At 49.0% G+C, this 16,994-nt stretch overlaps 1 protein-coding gene across 12 annotated transcripts in view; it reads right to left on the bottom strand.

Annotated features, from left to right (window-relative positions):
- Fam178b (family with sequence similarity 178, member B) overlaps positions 1-16,994 on the bottom strand; it is a 107,832-nt gene that overhangs the window by 50,490 nt on the left and 40,348 nt on the right. For all 12 annotated transcript variants that reach the window (XR_015628843.1, XR_015628844.1, XM_087567252.1 and 9 more), the window contains 2 exons: positions 12,915-13,020; positions 10,402-10,486 (listed from right to left, as the gene is read on the bottom strand). Coding sequence is in view for 10 of the 12 variants with exons in the window: in XM_087567252.1 (XP_087423378.1) it covers positions 10,402-10,486; positions 12,915-13,020 (191 nt within the window). In the remaining 2 variants the exon portion in view is untranslated. The remainder of the gene's footprint in view (positions 1-10,401; positions 10,487-12,914; positions 13,021-16,994) is intronic.

Genomic DNA, 16,994 nt, shown 5'->3' on the forward strand with positions numbered 1-16,994 from the left:
TGAGCTGAAAACAGGGCCTGTGAGAAGTTGCATGTGTTTCCAGCAGGCTTATCCATACTTGATAAAAACTGGGAACCAGGCTGGGCCATGGTGGCTCATGCCTTTAACCTCAATCACTTGGGAGACAGAGGAAGGCGAATCTCTGAGTTGGAGGCCAGTCTGGTCTACAGAGTGAATTCCAGGATAGCTAGGGCTGTTATGCCGCGGAGAATCCCTGTGTCAAAAAAGAACAACGACAAAATAAAGAAAAAAAGAAAGCAACTCTGCCTTTATGAGTAAGGTATAAGCAAGGACGACCCACGGCATCAAGTAGTATTAATATACAGCCAAGTTTGAGTCCCATTAAGCATATGAAAGCTTGCTGTCATTATAGAACAGTATGTGTGGCTGATGACAGGAGATTAGGTGATCAGGAGTTCCTGCATACCAATTCTCCTTGAATACCCAGAAATCTTGTCCCATGGCCCAGGAAAAAGGGGTCTAGTCACTGTAGCCCCATGTCAGGCCACAGAAGACAGTGACATTATTGAAATCATAGCAGCAGAGGAGAATGGCTTTGGCCAGATGCTGACTATTGGGAAGCTACTAGTTCTCCGATTGAGATTTTTAAAATCTAATACTTAAGGTGGTTGGACAGATGGCTCATTGGTTAACAGCATTTATTGCTGCTCTTCTAGAGGATCCGAATTTGGTTCCCAATACCCATGTCAGGAACTCTCAGGGATCTGATGCCCTCTTCTGGCCTCCATGGGTACCTGCACTTATGTGCAGATGTCCACATGCAGACACATATAAGAGTTTTTTTTTTTTGTTTTTTTTTTTTTTAAGGACCAACTCCCCCCGCCCCCCTCCATTCCCCGGAGCTGAGGACTGAACCCAGCGCTACCACTGAGCTAAATCCCCAACCCCGCAGATGTGATTTTAAAAGAGACTCTAAACCAACAGGAAGCAAGCTAAAAAGAAAACAGGCCCCAGCCCACCTCCAGCCTTGGACTAACCGAACAGGGGAGCGAGAGACCCCCTCAGTGAAGACCTTAGCACACTGAAAAAGACGGAGGAGGAGTTGAAGACTAAGTGGCTGTCCTTCCAAAAACACATCGCAGATCCGAAACAATCGCATTGGAATTCCAGAAACAGAAAACAAATAATAAAATGTTTGTCGAAGCACAAAAGATCCCAGATAGGCTCGGCAATCCTGAGCAACAGTGCTGGAGAAATAGCTGTGGCTGGTTTCCAGGAACAGTGCGGAGCATAGTACAGAAGACCATGGCACCAGCATAAAACCAGATATGTATGTTAATGCACAGAAGTCCAAGTAGAAACTCATACAAGCCTAACCCCCCAATTTAAAAAGAAAAAAAAAACTAAACTTACACATTTGTGCTGGGGAAACTGGATATTTACACATAGAAGAATGAATCTAGATTGCTGTCTCTCACCCTGCACACAAAACACTCCAAATGGATCAAAGACCTTAACGTAAGACTTCAAGCTCCAAAACTGTTAAGGAAAAAGGCAGGGGAAACACTTCCAAATTGCACTTCAGTAAAGGCTTTCTGAGAGCTCTGGCTACTCAGGAAGTCAGGCCACAATTGATGAATGAAATGTGTCAGGAAATTAAAAAGCATTTGTCCAGTAAAGGAAATCTGTCAGTCAAGAGAAGAGGAAGCCCACAGAATGGGAGAAAACCTCTGCCAGCTACACATCTGACAAAGGCTTAATCTCACGATACAGAATACGTTAGAATAAAACAAAACAAAACAAAAAACAGCAAACAGACAACCCTATTTAAAACAGAGTCCATGCCACTGCATAGAGAGCTCATAAAGGAAGAAATACAAATGGCTAATAAATATCTTAAGGAGTGTTCAACATCTTTAGCCATCATCATCAGAACTCAAAAGTACACTGAGGTTCTATCTCAGCCCTGTCAGAATGTCTATCCTCAAGAAAACAAGTGGTGCTGGGCAGTGGTGGCTCATCACTTTAATCCCAGCACTCAGGAGGCAGAGGCAGGTGGATCTCTGAGTCTGAGGCCAGCCTGGTCTATAGAACAAGTTCTATGACAGCCAGGGCTACATAGAGCAACCCTGTCTCAAAAAACGAGTGAAAGCCACAGCAAACTGGTGACAAGCAGAGCAGGTGACAAGCGGGGGTGGGGTGGGGTGGTGGCACTGGCTCACTGTTGGCAGGAGCATTAACTGATGCAGCACTCTGCAAATCAACATGGAGGCTTCGCTAAAAGCTAAAAGGAGAACTAGTGTATGATCGGACTGTGCCACTCCTGGACATATGACCCTCAGCAACCTGTGAAGGAAAAGCTTTAGGGCTTCTCACTATAACAGTCACTATAACACAAGGAACTATATTAAATAAAGGGTTGCAGCGTTCGGAAGGTTGAGAACCACTGCTCTAGAGGTAAATGACTAATCCCGGTACTGATGAAACAGACGAATTCAAGGAAACACAAAGACTATGCACATTCTAAAGAACTAGTTTAAGATAATCTGCTTTATAATTTATTATCACTAAAACTTTTGTGGGTACACTGGTTAGTTTCTGTGGCCAACTTGACACAACTTTGGTGACAGTCTCACGTAGCCTGGCTGGGCTGAGACTTGCTATGTAGCTAAGGATGGGCTTAAACTTCCGAGCCGCCTGCTAAGCACTGAGATGAGCGCTTTGTGCAGGCTGGGGACTGAGCCCAGGGCTTTGTGTGCTCCACAAGTGCTCTACCGACTTTCTTTTGTTGTAAGAAGGCACCTTATGAACACTGTGGAGTTATGGAGAGCTCCAAAAGGAAGAGAGGAAGGGGAGGAAGGAGAGACTACACAAGAAGCCATGACTGACAGTGACCAAGGAGGAAGGAGTGCCCAGAGACCCTGCTCAGAAAAATAAACTAAGTCCATTCTTAGAGTTGAATTGCTCGCCCACTTTCAAAGTATCCAAAGAATGTCCTGGCCAGGGTCGAGCTATCTTACTCTGACCCCCTCCTCCCACACAGATAGGATAGATTCCGGGATAGTGTGGACTGCGTAGGTGAAAATGAACTATATTGTTCTAGAAGTGGGAAAGGCCTTGGTGCCATTCGTCCCTTCTCTGGAGAGTTTGGGTTGGTCCCCAGCCGGGGTCTAGTCCACACGATTCACTGGGACTGGGGTAGAGGGAATGGGCAGTCCCACAGCTCTGCAAGCCCTAGGACCACTCAGCCAAGACACATTGCTAAACAAACAAAGTCATTACTTCCAAGCAGTTAATTGCTAAAGAATGTTTGCTTTCAAACCAAACTCCACCACAAGAGAAACCCCACAAGAACAATTATAGTTAATAAACAGGTTTGGCAAGGCTGTGACATAAGGTCAGTGGACAGAAACGCCTCTCATATTTTGCCATGTTAGGAGTGACAGTATGAGAAGCTTTCTTTCTTTTTAGTTGTGTATGTGTAAGTCTGTGTAACCTTCAGAAGGAGCCCATGGATTCCAAAGGGTCTCTTGGTCTGCCAGAACTGAAGTCACGAGCAAACTGCCTCTTGTGGGTGCTGGGGGCTGAGCCTGAGTCCTCTGCAGGAGTGCTGAGAGCTGGTAGCTGCTGAGCTCTCTCTCCTGCCCCAGTATTTAGGAATAAATTTAACAAAAGAAGCATAGCTCATGTACACTGAAACTACAGAACATTGTGGGAAGACATCCCATGCCCATGGACTGGAGGACAAGATTGTTACAATGGTGCTGTGGTTTGCACGGTTTCCAAAGCCATGGCAATGAGATGGGATCCTCACGGGAGATGAAGTCAGGAGGAGAGAATTCTTAAGAATGGGTTGGGGGCTGGAGAGATGGCTCAGCGGTTAAGAGCACCCGACTGCTCTTCCAGAGGTCATGAGTTCAATTCCCAGCAACCACATGGTGGCTCACAACCATCTGTAAAGAGATCCGATGCCCTCTTCTGGTGTGTCTGAAGACAGCTACAGTGTACTTATATATAATAAATAAATAAATCTTTAAAAAAAAAAAAAAAAAAAAAAAAAAAAAAAAAATTTTAAAAAAAAAAGAATGGGTTGATTATCTTGAAAGCAGCCTCCCAATCAAAGGCTGAGCTCATCTGCCTTCTCTTACATACACTGTGATGCCTTTGGTGACCCACAGTGACACAGAAGCATGGTCCTAGCCAGGAGTGGCCCTCAGGCTTAGACTTCAGCCTCTAACACACTGAGTGAAACACATGTCTACTGTTTCCAAATAATCCAGTCTGCACAATTCCTAAGGCACACCAAACAGACTCAGACAGAAGGCAGCACTACTCGGGTAGCTAAAGATTCAACGTAACCAAGAATAAAAACTCCAGCTGTTATTTCTACATAACTATTAAGAATCCCACAGTGTCGGGGTTGGGGATTTAGCTCAGTGGTAGAGCGCTTGCCTAGAAAGCGCAAGGCCCGGGGTTCGGTCCCCAGCTCCGAAAAAAAGAAAAAAAAAAAAAAAAAAAGAATCCCACACTGTCTCAGATGAAAACGTGGAACTCTCAACTGTGCGACCACTTCAGGTCAGGTAGAGATGGGTATACCTCATTGTTGAAATCTATAATTAGTCAACAATTTGGGGTGCTGGAGTAAAGACGAGCACATTAACTGTGGTGGTCTGAATATGCTTGGTCCAGGGAGTGGCACTATTAGGAGGTGTGGCCTTGTCGGAGTAAGTGTGTCACTGTGAGGGTGGGCAATGAGACCATGTGAGAGCCAGTTTTTTCCTAGTCACCTTCAGATGAAGAGGTAGACCTCTCAGCTCCTCCTGCACCAGGCTTTTCTGAAGGTTGCCATGCTCCCACCTTGATGATAATCCTCTGAACCTGTAAATCAGCCCCAATTAAATGTCCTTATAAGAGTTTCCTTGGCCATGGTGTCTTTTCACAGCAGTAAAACTCTAAGACATTAACCAATGAGGAAACTTAGGAGTCCGGAAAAAGACCCCCTACATCTGTGGTCAAATTGGCTTCCAACAAGGCTGCCAAGACAATTGAATGAAAAGGCAGGGAGCTGGGACAAAGGTGCCAGGTAAACAGGTGGCTCCAGTGCAAGCATCAAGCTGAGCCTCAGTATCACACCATGCATATGGGAAGGGGAGTCAAAGTGAATCAAAAGGCCTACAGTTAGTTTATTTGTTTGTTTTTCGGGACAGGGTATTTCAGTACAGCCCTGGGCTGGGTTGGAACTCAAGAGATCTGCCTGTCTCTGCTTCTCAAGTGCTAGGATTAAGGCCGTGCATCACCACCACACCAGGTTGCTGACCTGGAACTCACTCTGCAGACCAGGTTGGCCTCAAACTCGTAGAGATACGCCTGCCTCTACTTCTTCCCAAGTGCTAGAATTAAATGCATGTACCACCACAGGCTGGCCAAAAGGCCCAAACTTATGGTTTAAAAGGAGAAATCTAGAAGAAACCACAGTTGTCAGGACCAGGCAATGGCATCTTTAAATTTGGCATCCAAAGTACAGGTACAGGGGAAACAGATTGGTGAACTAAACTTTGCCAAAACACAAGCTGGGAGTAAGGGTCTGAGCTAAAGGTTGCTCAATAGACAGACTACTTGCTCTGCACGAAGAAGATCTGAACTCGAAACCCCAGCACCCATGTAAAAAGCCGGTACCAGCATGTGTGCCTACAACTCCAACATGTCCATGAACTTGCTGGACAGTCAGTCTCAGGGTAAGGCAGAATAAAGCAGGCATGAACTTTGAAAGCATTTTGCAAGAAGCCAGAGATAAACATCCCAGACTATGTGATAGTATACACAATGGCCATTGTGACGCTGAACATACTGGTCCAAGCCTTTAATCCCCAGCATTTGGGAGGCAGAGGCAAAAGGCAGAGGTGAGTTTGAGTTCAGCCTGATCTACCTAGTGGGTTCCAGGTCAGCCAGGGGACATGGTGAGACCCTGTCTCAAAAGAAAAAGAATTCTAGGCCACTCTCAGATCCATGAAATAGTCTAGGATGCAGCATAAGATCCTGTCCATAAAAACAAAAGAAAAGCAAACTAAGTAACTATGTCTCAAAAAGGCAAAGCCTTAGAGACAGGGGGTTCAAGGTTGCCAGGAACTAGGGAGAAGGGCATACTGGGAGGGTCTGACTGCCAATGTCTATAAAGTTCCTTTGGGAATGACAAAAGCATTCTGTAGGTAGACAGCAGAGGGGACTGAGCTGCAGAGACAGTGAGTGACCGGCCAGCAAGCTCCAGGTTCCCACTTTGGTTCTCTGCTTTGACCTCCCTCAATGACTGGCTGTGACCTGGAAGTTTGAGTCAAATAGACACTTTCCTCTCCAACTTGGTTTTGGTCAGTGTTTTTTCACAGCAACAGAAAGGAAACTTGAAAATGTCCTGGTTTGACAGTGGCAGGTTCTAGGCTGCTGAGATGACAGTCACATCCTTTCTTCTTTGGTAAGGGAACTCCATTTATGCTGCTGTGTGCTCTCGGGACTGCACGTCTGCATGCCCAAGGGTTAGCACTTAGTGCAGGAGCCTGGGGAGGGTGGGTGGCAGACGGGCTCTGGGCCAACATCTGCAGAAACAGCCCAGGTTATTTCCTGACAGACGGCCCTGTGGGGAAGGCTCATGAAGCCAGAGCTCGGGGTGTGTGTACCATTGGAACATTTCCAGAAAGGAACAGAGGACATCTAGGAGACTCAGCCTTCCAGGGATGAGCACTTGATGTTTCTTTGGACAGTCTAAACTGTTACTTCCCTGCCACCTTTGCCATGTAAGGAACTAAATGACTGGACCTTAGAGGCACAGACACAGGCTATGGTGGTAACTGTGCTCAGACAATGTAGCTGCCCTTGTAATCCTGGGGATTGGTTCCAAGATCCTCTTCAAAATCTGAAGCTCCTCGGATCCCTTATTGAAAGCTGCACACGGGGTTGGGGATTTAGCTCAGTGGTAGAGCACTTGCCTAGGAAGTGCAAGGCCCTGGGTTCGGTCCCCAGCTCCGGAAAAAAAAGAAAGCTGCACACACTTCTTTTTCTTCAGTCACTGCACTCTTTTTTTTTTTTTTTCCGGAGCTGAGGACCAAACCCAGGGCCTTGCACTTGCTAGGCAAGCGCTCTACCACTGAGCTAAATCCCCAACCACTTCTTATTCTTCAAATCAGGTTCCTTCCATAGTCTTCAGTGTATTTAACACAGGGGCAAGGCTGTATGATTCGTTATGCTGATTGATCAGAGACTCATTTTCTCTCTCTCTTTTTTTTTAGATTGATTTATTTTATGTATATGAGTACACCATTGCTGTCTTCATGCACACCAGAAGAGGGCATTGGATCTCATTACAGATGGTTGTAAGCCACCATGTGGTTGCTGGGACCTGAACTCAGGACCTCTGGAAGAGCAGTCAGTGCTTTTAACCACTGAGCCATCTCCATCCCCGAGAGACTCATTCTTAAATCATTTTCCTCCTCCTCATCATCATTATTCCGGAATATCTAATGGAAGGCTGGATTTCTTGGGTTTTGTCCTAGAGGGTTGATTTGTGGAAATGGAAACTTCACACACAGTCAAGGTGTTCAAAGGACACTGACAGTCAGAAAATATGGCAAGCAGCCTTGAAGCTTGTGGACAGTTCTAGAAATGAGAGGAATGCCCTGGTAAAAAGCCAGGCATGTTGGCACATTCCTTTGATTCCAGCATCAAAAGCAGAGGCAGGCAGATCTCTACTAAGTTCAAGGCCAGCCTGGTCTACAGAGTTAGTTCCAGGACAAGACTATGTAGAGAGACCCTGTCTTAAAAAACTTAAACAATCCTGGTGAAAAGGGAAATGTGTGCTGGCAAGATGGCTCAATGGGTAGAGGTGCATGCCATCAAGTCAGACAATCTAAGTTAGATCTGCAATAGCCTTCTGACTCCACAAGTAAGCTGTGGCATGTGTGCACATACATGTGTGCACACATGTGCACACACACACAATCAAGAAAGGAAGTATATGTAACCCACACCATACAAACAAGCACTGTGGGTTTTCTGTTCTGTGCTAACAATCAAGGTACAGCTTCATGAAAACATGGCTTGACAAGAGAAAGTCTATGTGATGCCTTGACCTGAACCAAGCTTTACATAGGGCAGGGGCTCCATTGGGGCTTACTTGGTCTCCAGGCAAGTGAGAGTGAGGGCAATCCTGCAGTTTCCAAAGGTGGACTAACAATTCCTGAGTCCTGGCTCCTGGAAGCCAGCCTTACCCAGCTGGAAGTCCAGTCCCCACTCTGGTTCCCCTTTCTCTGATAGTGATTGCCAACTCCATGCACTCCCTCCATGCCCTCAGAAGGTTATCAGTCTTCTGAGGACAAGGGCTGGCCTGGGTCACCCTGTCCACTTGCCATCCTGCTGGGCTCTAATGCAGGTGACCTCCAGGTATCTGTGAGTGGATGAGCAGACATTCCCTGAGGTAAAGACCAACAATGTTCCTGAATATTCCACACTCCATGCTTATCAACAGCTCCTTCTCAACACATCCTACCCTGGACTGCTCTGGCCTTTAACTCCCCTCACAGGATGTGCTGAAACTGAGTCCCACTCCAGACAAAGGAAGTGGGTGGGGCTAAAAGCAATCGAATAAGACCTTCCACAGGACAGCCATCAGAGGACAGCCCCAGGTGAGCACACCCCCAGGGGACAGGAACTTACGTGTGGAAGGGGTCAGGTGATTTCATGGCCACAGGTGGTAAAGGCATGAGGCAGTGCTGAGGTTTTGCCATGAGCTCTACTGTGCTCACAGAGGCCCCACCCCAGGCCTCCAGCTGTGTGAACTTGATGAGCAGGCTTTCTTCTGTAGCTTCCTGGATCTAACTTAACCTTAGACATGCACCCTCTGTTGGGCGCAGCTGAGCGGTCAACAGTGGCCCTGAGAGGGGCAGTGTACAATGTACTTTTCCATTGCTGCACAGCCATCAGCCAGCCTCTCAAGCCAACCTGCTCAACAACCCCCATGGCCTCCTCACCCCTGGTGGCTACAGTTCTCCACTTCATGTGAAATCGAGGCGTCTCATTGGTTAGTGTTTTATTCCAGTCAACCTGGCTTCGGGCTCCTCTGTGGCTTAGCACTGCCCCACCACATGGCCGTTCTGAACATCTGAGTATGCGTTGTGTTTCAGCACGCACACAGTATGCACGCTCTGTTACCCTCCCGTCAGGCAATAGTCTGCTTCCACTTTTGTCTATTAAGAACGATGCCACAGTGAACACAGGTGTACTGTGTGTGCTTTAGTTAGTTCTTCTGTGGATCAGGCCTGACTTCTTCCTAATCAGTAGGGATCCTGACCTCAGACAGGGAGTTCTCTAGGCCAGCTCGTGGGGACAGGACCCCATGCTAGGCTCTTAAGGAGCCAGAGCTGAGAATCAGGAACCTGGGAGTGATTGGGCTTGTAGGAGAGGAGAGTGGAGGAGACGCATACCACAGACAGCATGGAGAGGGTAGACAAGGAAGGCCTCTGTTTCCAAAAGGGCAGGCGTGCTGCAGAGGCGGCCCTGGGGCTGCAAATGGCAGCACAGGTCACAGGGGCAGAGGTTACAAAAAGGGAGAAGATGCTTGGACTGGTGGCTTGTCACTAGCTAGCCCTTGGTGAGGGGCCCGTGGGGGTGTGTGGAATGCTCTGATTTGACAGATCACCCCAGCTTGGCAACTCCTGAAGCAGAGGAACACAATGAAGACACTCAAAGTGCAGAGGGTTCTGGCATACCAGGGACTATGACCTTGGCCCTCGGAGACGTGTGTATGTGCGGTTTGGGGTAGAGGGTTATGGCTGGACAAAGGCGGAGTCCAGTCCTCTGAGAAGCCCTCTTATTGCCAACCCTAAGCAACTTCCAACTGCTTACGTAATATCTTTTGGTGCCAAAGTGTCTAGGTTCAGGTACGGAATGATGACAGCTGAGGAAGGTGTAGCCACCAGCAGGACATGAATGCTTCCCAGGAATGCTGAGTCAAACATACCCAAATGCCACAGCCGAGATACAGACCAGAGGCTGTCTGTCACTCAAGGGGCTCACAGGACAGCATGAGGGTAGAGGGGTAGCTTCTGAGGTTCCTTCCTGGTAATGTCAGCCCAAAATGCTATACGGCTCTCCTTCCTGGGTCCTTGGTAGAGCCCAGATGACAAACTGTCCCTTTTGAAGCAAAGCCTGCCTGGGGCAAAACTCACCTTCCTGGATAGTAGGGGGTCCCAGGTGGCCATGAGGTCAGCCTGGACTCACTCACTGAGAACTGCACCTAGGCCCTGGCAGAGGTGCTGAGGAGCCAGTTGGCTCAGCTTGTCACTAACACTGGAGCCAGAGCCAAAGATGTGTGGCCTGATGTCTGTGGCACAGGTGATGCAGTGTCCCATTGCATGCTGGGGGAGGACAGTGCCCACCGTACACCGGGGTACTTACCAGGCTGACGGAACAGCCCGTCTATACTGAGATCCCAGAGGAGACCAAATGCTCTCGAAGATGTTTCTGGAGGCCATGTTAACAACTAGAAACAAAAAGAAAAGACATTTATTTATTTATTTATTTATTTATTTATTTATTTATTCATTCATTCATTCATTCATTCAGTTAGATTTTTTTTTTTCAAAACAGGGTTTTTCTGCATAGTTTTGACTATTCTAGAACTCACTCTGTAGATGGCGGTGGCCTTGAACTCACAGAGACCCACCTGCTCTAAAACAATTTTTTTTTTAAAGATTTATTTATTTATTATATATAAGTACACTGTAGCTGTCTTCAGATACACCAGAAGAGGGCATCAGATCTCTTTACAGATGGTTGTGAGCCACCATGTGGTTGCTGGGAATTGAACTCATGACCTCTGGAAAAGCAGTCGGGTGCTCTTAACCGCTGAGCCATCTCTCCAGCCCTAAAACAATTTTTATTACAAGTAATGGTAGCAAAACTTCATACTCAACTACAATGACTCACATGGTCTCCTGGCTCCAAAACATGTCCCCAGCCCACTCTCCACCCCTACCACACACAATGAGGACACTGCTGACAATGAATCATTTGCTCAGCTTCTGGCTTGATAAGTCAAGAGTGCCAAGGCCTGGAGGTTCACTTGGTGTGTGCAGCATATTTTCAAGAGGCCCTGGAGCAAGGAAGATGCAAGTTCAGGGCCACCAAGTCCCAGTGACAATAGGACCAGTGGAGTGTCAACCAAGCAGAGGTGGTCAACCAAGATTCGATGGAGATTCGATGGTCACTCCTCATTTAGAATGGACCCAAGTGGGCTAGACAACCTGTGACCTGCCCAATCTAGCTGCTTTCCTTGGACCAGGTTAGCTAGTCTCCCATTCAGAAGTCCAGTTGGGCCATGCTCTTGCCTTGAGTGCTCACCCTCCCCATCCCTGGCTCTCTGCCCCCAGCTGAGGCCTAGCCATGTCTGACTTCCAGTGAGGATCCCCTGCAGTGGCTTTAGGAGACCCCAGTGCTGTCTGTTAGGAGTCTGACAGAACAGCAGTACTGTGTCCCTGCTGCTGCTGTCCCTCCCTTGCCCAGGTCCTGAGCAGAGCTAGGGATCTGGGGGAGGAGACAGGTTTAAGGACAGACAGACTGTAGGGCTTTTTCATTTAACCCACACTGGACTGTTGGCTCCACCACATACAGCTGATGTCTGCGACTTGGTCGAAGCAATGCAGAAGTCAAAGCGGCAGAGTCTGAGCTTACACCTGGGGCTAGGCCTAAACTCTGCTCCCCTGTCAACCCCTCTGGTCCAAAGGATACCGCACAGGAGCTAGGGGAGGCCTCTCCATCCAGTCCATGGCCTGGATTTCAGAATCTAGTGGAGTCTAAGCCACAAAAGGGAGGGCACTTCTCGCCTGTCAGGGTCACACAAGGATCCTCTGTGGGCGATGTGTGAGAGGGGTTCTTTGTGCCTCCCAATGGCCAATTGTACATTTTGTCATAGTCTGTGGAAGGAGCAGAGAGAGACCGCACTGGGGGTGCAGAATAATAGCTCGACTGTTCTTGGCTCCTACTCACCCTGCAGGCCCAATCTCCCCACCCTAGGAACTGAGGGAGGTACTGAGGGGACGGCTATGCACAAGGGTTCCGGGGCCCAGTATCCTTCCCCTCTAGGACAAGAGAACCACAAGGATCCTGAGGGTGCAGAGTGAATTCTCCCTGGAAGGCCAAGCTTGAGAAGTGCCCAGCATGCTAGGCTAGCCCTGACTGACAGCCGGGCTCCAGGCCTCAGCTGGAAGCTCTGGGACAGGCCTAAGCAGGGGCCAAGGCGATACAGGACAGTTGGATAGCAGCATTAGGTCCTGGACTGTCTGCTAGCCTCTCACCTACATTTATATTCTCAGGCAGAAGGTGTGTTGCCTCGAGGCAAAACTTTCCTCCAGGGAGGAACCTGGGGCAGAGGGAGCAGCTGTTCTTCAATTTTCCAGACCACCTACAACTTCATAGAGAGCAGCAAAGCCCTAAGCTCCAGAGAGTGGACAGCAGTGAACTCATGAGCCCCAACCTCCCCTGCTGCAGAGGAGCCCCCCTCCAGCTGCACCTCATGACTGGGACAGCCAGAAAGGAGTGGTGTTCACGACAGACTCTGGTTGAAAAGAATGCACCCAGTCATTCAGCTCTAAGCTTATTAGGAACACCAGGCACCCCAGGAAAGCCACACCTCTTACTCAGTGGCATAGGAATACCCTAGAGGCACACAGGCTGGGGATGCTGAACAGACACTTGCAGGCAGTCTTCATTTCTGGGTTCAGACCCCTGAACCTCCCTGACTTTGGCACATTAGCATCATGGTGGAGATCAATCCCTGCCAGTCCTCCTCCATCCTCTGTAGCAGAAGCACCCAAGACCAGAAGAGACTGAGGACCCAGCCACCCCTTGTGCTGCCTAGGCTATGGGGCTGCCTCATTCCCGCCACCTAGTGGCAGTCCCGTGCTTCTCACCTGGAACAGCCACCGCAGCAGAGGCCGAGGGCAATCAGCAGCATGCAGGTAGAGGTTGCTCAGGAAGCCATTGTGCAGAAAGGAGAGCTGCTCGGGCAGTGAGGACCTGTGGGGTCAGGCAATTAGGTTAGGGTAGCCTCCCTCAGCAGGGGCTCTCTGGCCAGCTAGTCTCAATAGCCTTGCTGCAGCTACACCTTGCTTTGAGAGGAAGAAGCCATGAAGCACACAGAGACACATAGGACAAAGGTACTTTTAGAATTCTTGGTATGAAGTATCATGGGAAAGAGAAAACTAGTCGTGACATCCTCAGAATGGCTTGTTGTCTCCAAAGCTGCTTACACACCACTGCATGATGCTTTAAACCTACAACTGACTAGTATTTTTGTCCTTGTTACATGACAAAGGAGAAACCAGGTAAGAGATCCTTGGGGTCAGGCACCTGTGCCTGAGGCTTCTTCTGGGGCTCCAGCTGCAAGGGGTGGACAGGATTACCCATGGGCACCTGCATCTTTGGGTCCAGTTACACAGCGTTTCTGCCTCATCTTGTGTTTTTCTGACACAGAGGGGACACCTGAGAAGATGGGAAAATAACAGAAAGAGGCCCAGAGCTGGGGACATCTTGGAAGGAGATACCCAGGAAGGGTTCAATGAAAGCTCCCACACTGTTCGGGCTGCACCCATCCCAGGAGTGCATGCGCATGCTCAGGCCAGTCACATGGCTTTAAACAAAACCTGCATGTGTAGTTCTGTATCCTGTCAGAACAGTCCTGGCAGGGACATGAACTCTGGCAGTCACCCTGCCCTGCAGGACCCCGGTCGTGAGGAGTTAGCTATATGGGGCAGTGTGTGTAGCTGCAGGGCTTTGGAAGGCTACACTAGACTCTGTCTGAATTTCCGATTCCTTGAAACTGGGTGTAAGGTAGGGTGCTCTACCCTTTCTCTCTAGAGAATAGCCTAAAGATGGCCAACGTGGACTCCAGGAAATGAACCCATGAAGTGAATACTCAGATAATACCCTATGTCCCAATCCTCTTTGGCCAGCCCTCTGCCCTACCCCGTTTTGAAAAGGACATCACACTGCCATCTGCCAGGAACAGAACACTCCAAAACCAAGGCTTTTCCTGAGCCAAGCTGCTGTCTCTCTGAGCCTGTCCAGGCCATTCACAAATTATATATATTTTTAAAAGTCATTTAAATTTGCAAGAGAAAGAAGCATTGTGTCTGTGCTGACGATGGGATGACTACTGCGGAAACAGACTTCCCTGTGTGTGTACAGGTCCCACCCATTCTGTTCCAGGTGCCTGTCACGGAGACGCTTTCTTGGCACAGGGGAAGGAACGACACCCCCTAGCAAAGGAAAGCCTGAGCGCTTACACACTGACAAGACTTGCTAGAGACATGTGTTGAGGCCACTGGAAATCGGGGGGTTGGTGGAAGATCTGGGAGATACTAGCTCTGGCATTCTGCTGGGGTGGGGCAACCTGCCAGTTGCTCGGTGGGGGGACCAACTGTACAGGCCCCTGCTGGCCTGGAGCAACACATTTTCAATTGCTGCTCTGAGGGAGTGTCACTGTGTCTCCTGCTCCTCTGGCTTCCCAGTGCACTTCCTGCCGAGGAAATGAGAGCTGCCTGCAGGTTCATCATTGTCGAGGTTGATTTTATCCTTAAGGGAAGGAGCCAGGGAGCCAGAGGCCTTGCCCCACAGTGCTTTGCAGCTAATGGCTTCCTAGGTGTTCTAGGTCTCTTGCTAAATGAGCTGCAAGAAGCAAGATGTGACTGGGGAATGAGCAAGTGAGGGTCTCTGGATAGGAGGGGCCTGCTGATCATAATGACAGGGGTTCGACCCTGAAGAGCAAGGACAGACCCTATAACACTCCTGGGCATGGAGGCCTGGAACAGAAAGGAAGGAGGCTATGCCACGAATCCTCAAAACCTTGGGTGGCACAGTCACTTGTCAGGTGTATAGATGTGGAGACGTCCGATCTCCACAGCTGGAGCACTGATTCTGAGCCGCAGACAGCGCGACTGGTAAAGGTGCTGCTGCTAGGTCTGATAACTCAGTCTGACCCTGGGACCAATACGGGAGGGGGAGAACTGACTCTGGAAACTTTGGTCTCCACTGGCTTGATGTGGTATACACACACACACACACACACACACACACACACACACTCAGACACACACTCAGACACACACACACACACACACGCACACATGCGCGCGCGCGCGCAAATTAATAAAAAATTAGACAACATTAACAAAAACCCCAAATAAGAACACTTGATGCTGGGTCCAAGTTCACGCCTTTGCCAATGCTGAGTTCAAAAATTAGCTTGAGAATGTCAGAGGCTCTGGAGAAGGAAGGGACAGCAGATGCTACACAGATCAGACTGAGCAAGACACACTCAGTCCAGCTGTCATTCCCAGGATGCCAGTGAAGAAAGGATCAGTTGGAAGGCCCTCAGCTATGACTGGAAATGAGAGGGACAGGGCACAGGCTAATCCCCAGTTATCGCAGCTATGACAGAGGGCAGATATATTCCCTCCTCAATGTTTGCTGCAACAGGAGGGAGGCAGAAACTCAGCAGAGAGAGAGAGAGAGAAAGAGAGAGAGAGAGAGAGAGCAGCAGATATCAAATGGGGGACCATTCACATGGTGGGCTTCTGAACAAAGCTGCAGTGTCCTTGGAGTGTCTGACCCTGATATTGTCTAAGGGAGGAGCCTTACAGCTTCTGCCTGCAAGTCCACTGTATGGGCAGCAGTCCCATTGGGAAGAATCTCTAAATGGTGTGCGAATCCCAGGGACAGCAGAAGGATAAACACCAAGGGGAACTATTTATACAGTATGACTTTCTGGGGCCTTGCCAATTTTTCAGATGCAAAGTTTCAATAAAATGCCCAAACAGAAGAGAATGAATAATGGTAGGCATGTCTGCCTGCGCTCCACTTTTCTTCTCCTTTGTTTAAAGAGTGCGAATACCACCCCATCAGAAGCCCAGGTCTGCAAGCAAGGTGGTTCAGCTTTGTTGCTTCCCCCTTTTTTGGGGGCGGGGGGCATGTGCCATGGGCAGGACGGTCTACATTCCATAGCTGGCTTCAATGTGACAACCCTCTTCCAGGAACAGTACATACAGCAAAACAGGAGCCTGGGCTGTGGGGGTGTCAGGATAATACAGGTGCTACATGGGGTGAAGTTCAGATTCACCATCTCCTGCTTCCTCCCAATCCTCTAATAGTCACAAAGGAATAGCCCAGTCTGCACGTGGGCTGCCTGACAGCTCGTCTGCCCTCACAGCAGGACAGACAGATGGACAGACACACACATGCACACACACACACACACACACACACACACACACACATGCCCTACATCCTTGTGAACTCCTCAGGGGCTGGGGAGGCAGCCTCAACCTTTCTGGGACCTGTGCCCTGGCACAGCATGTGGTCCCTCACCTAGTCTGATGCCCTCCAGAGACTCCTCTATTTGGGAAGATCGAAATTCCTTTCAACTGCTGCCAATGAAGGGGAAACAAGCTTTGCCTTCTTGGACCCTGGGAGCTGATGCCTGTGGTCCCATGAAGCTGATCCCAGGTCATCTGTCAGTCATCTGGGTGACAGATCGGGAGGCTGGTTGGGGGCTGCTCCCTTTAAGTGGTGGGACCTAAGGCTGCATTCCTGTACAAGGCTGGCCAGAGCTGGAGGCAGAGCCCAGCTGCCCTTTGTCTTGCCCTGCTACTCCAGAAGGATGGCTTGCCTGGTCTTTGAGGACACTTCCACTTTCCTCAGAGGGAAAAATTTCCTCCCTTCCTGGAAAGGTACAGAGGTAACTCTTTTTAAGAGGTATTTAAAAACAAAACAAAACAAAAAAGCACTCGTTGGGCAGTGGTGGTATTACACTTTTAATCCCAGCATTCAGGAGGCAGAGGCAGGCAGATTGCTGAGTTTGAGGCCACCCTGGGCTACAGAGCAAGTTCCAGGACAGCCAGGCTACTCAGAGAAACCCTGTCTCAGAAACAATACTGTAAAAAAAACAAAACAAAACAAAAACAAAAAACAAGCCCCTCTCCCCAGCAGGTTTC

Source organism: Rattus norvegicus, chromosome 9, assembly GCF_021556685.1.
Source record: "Rattus norvegicus strain SHRSP/BbbUtx chromosome 9, alternate assembly SHRSP_T2T, whole genome shotgun sequence".
Lineage (NCBI taxonomy): Eukaryota > Metazoa > Chordata > Mammalia > Rodentia > Muridae > Rattus > Rattus norvegicus.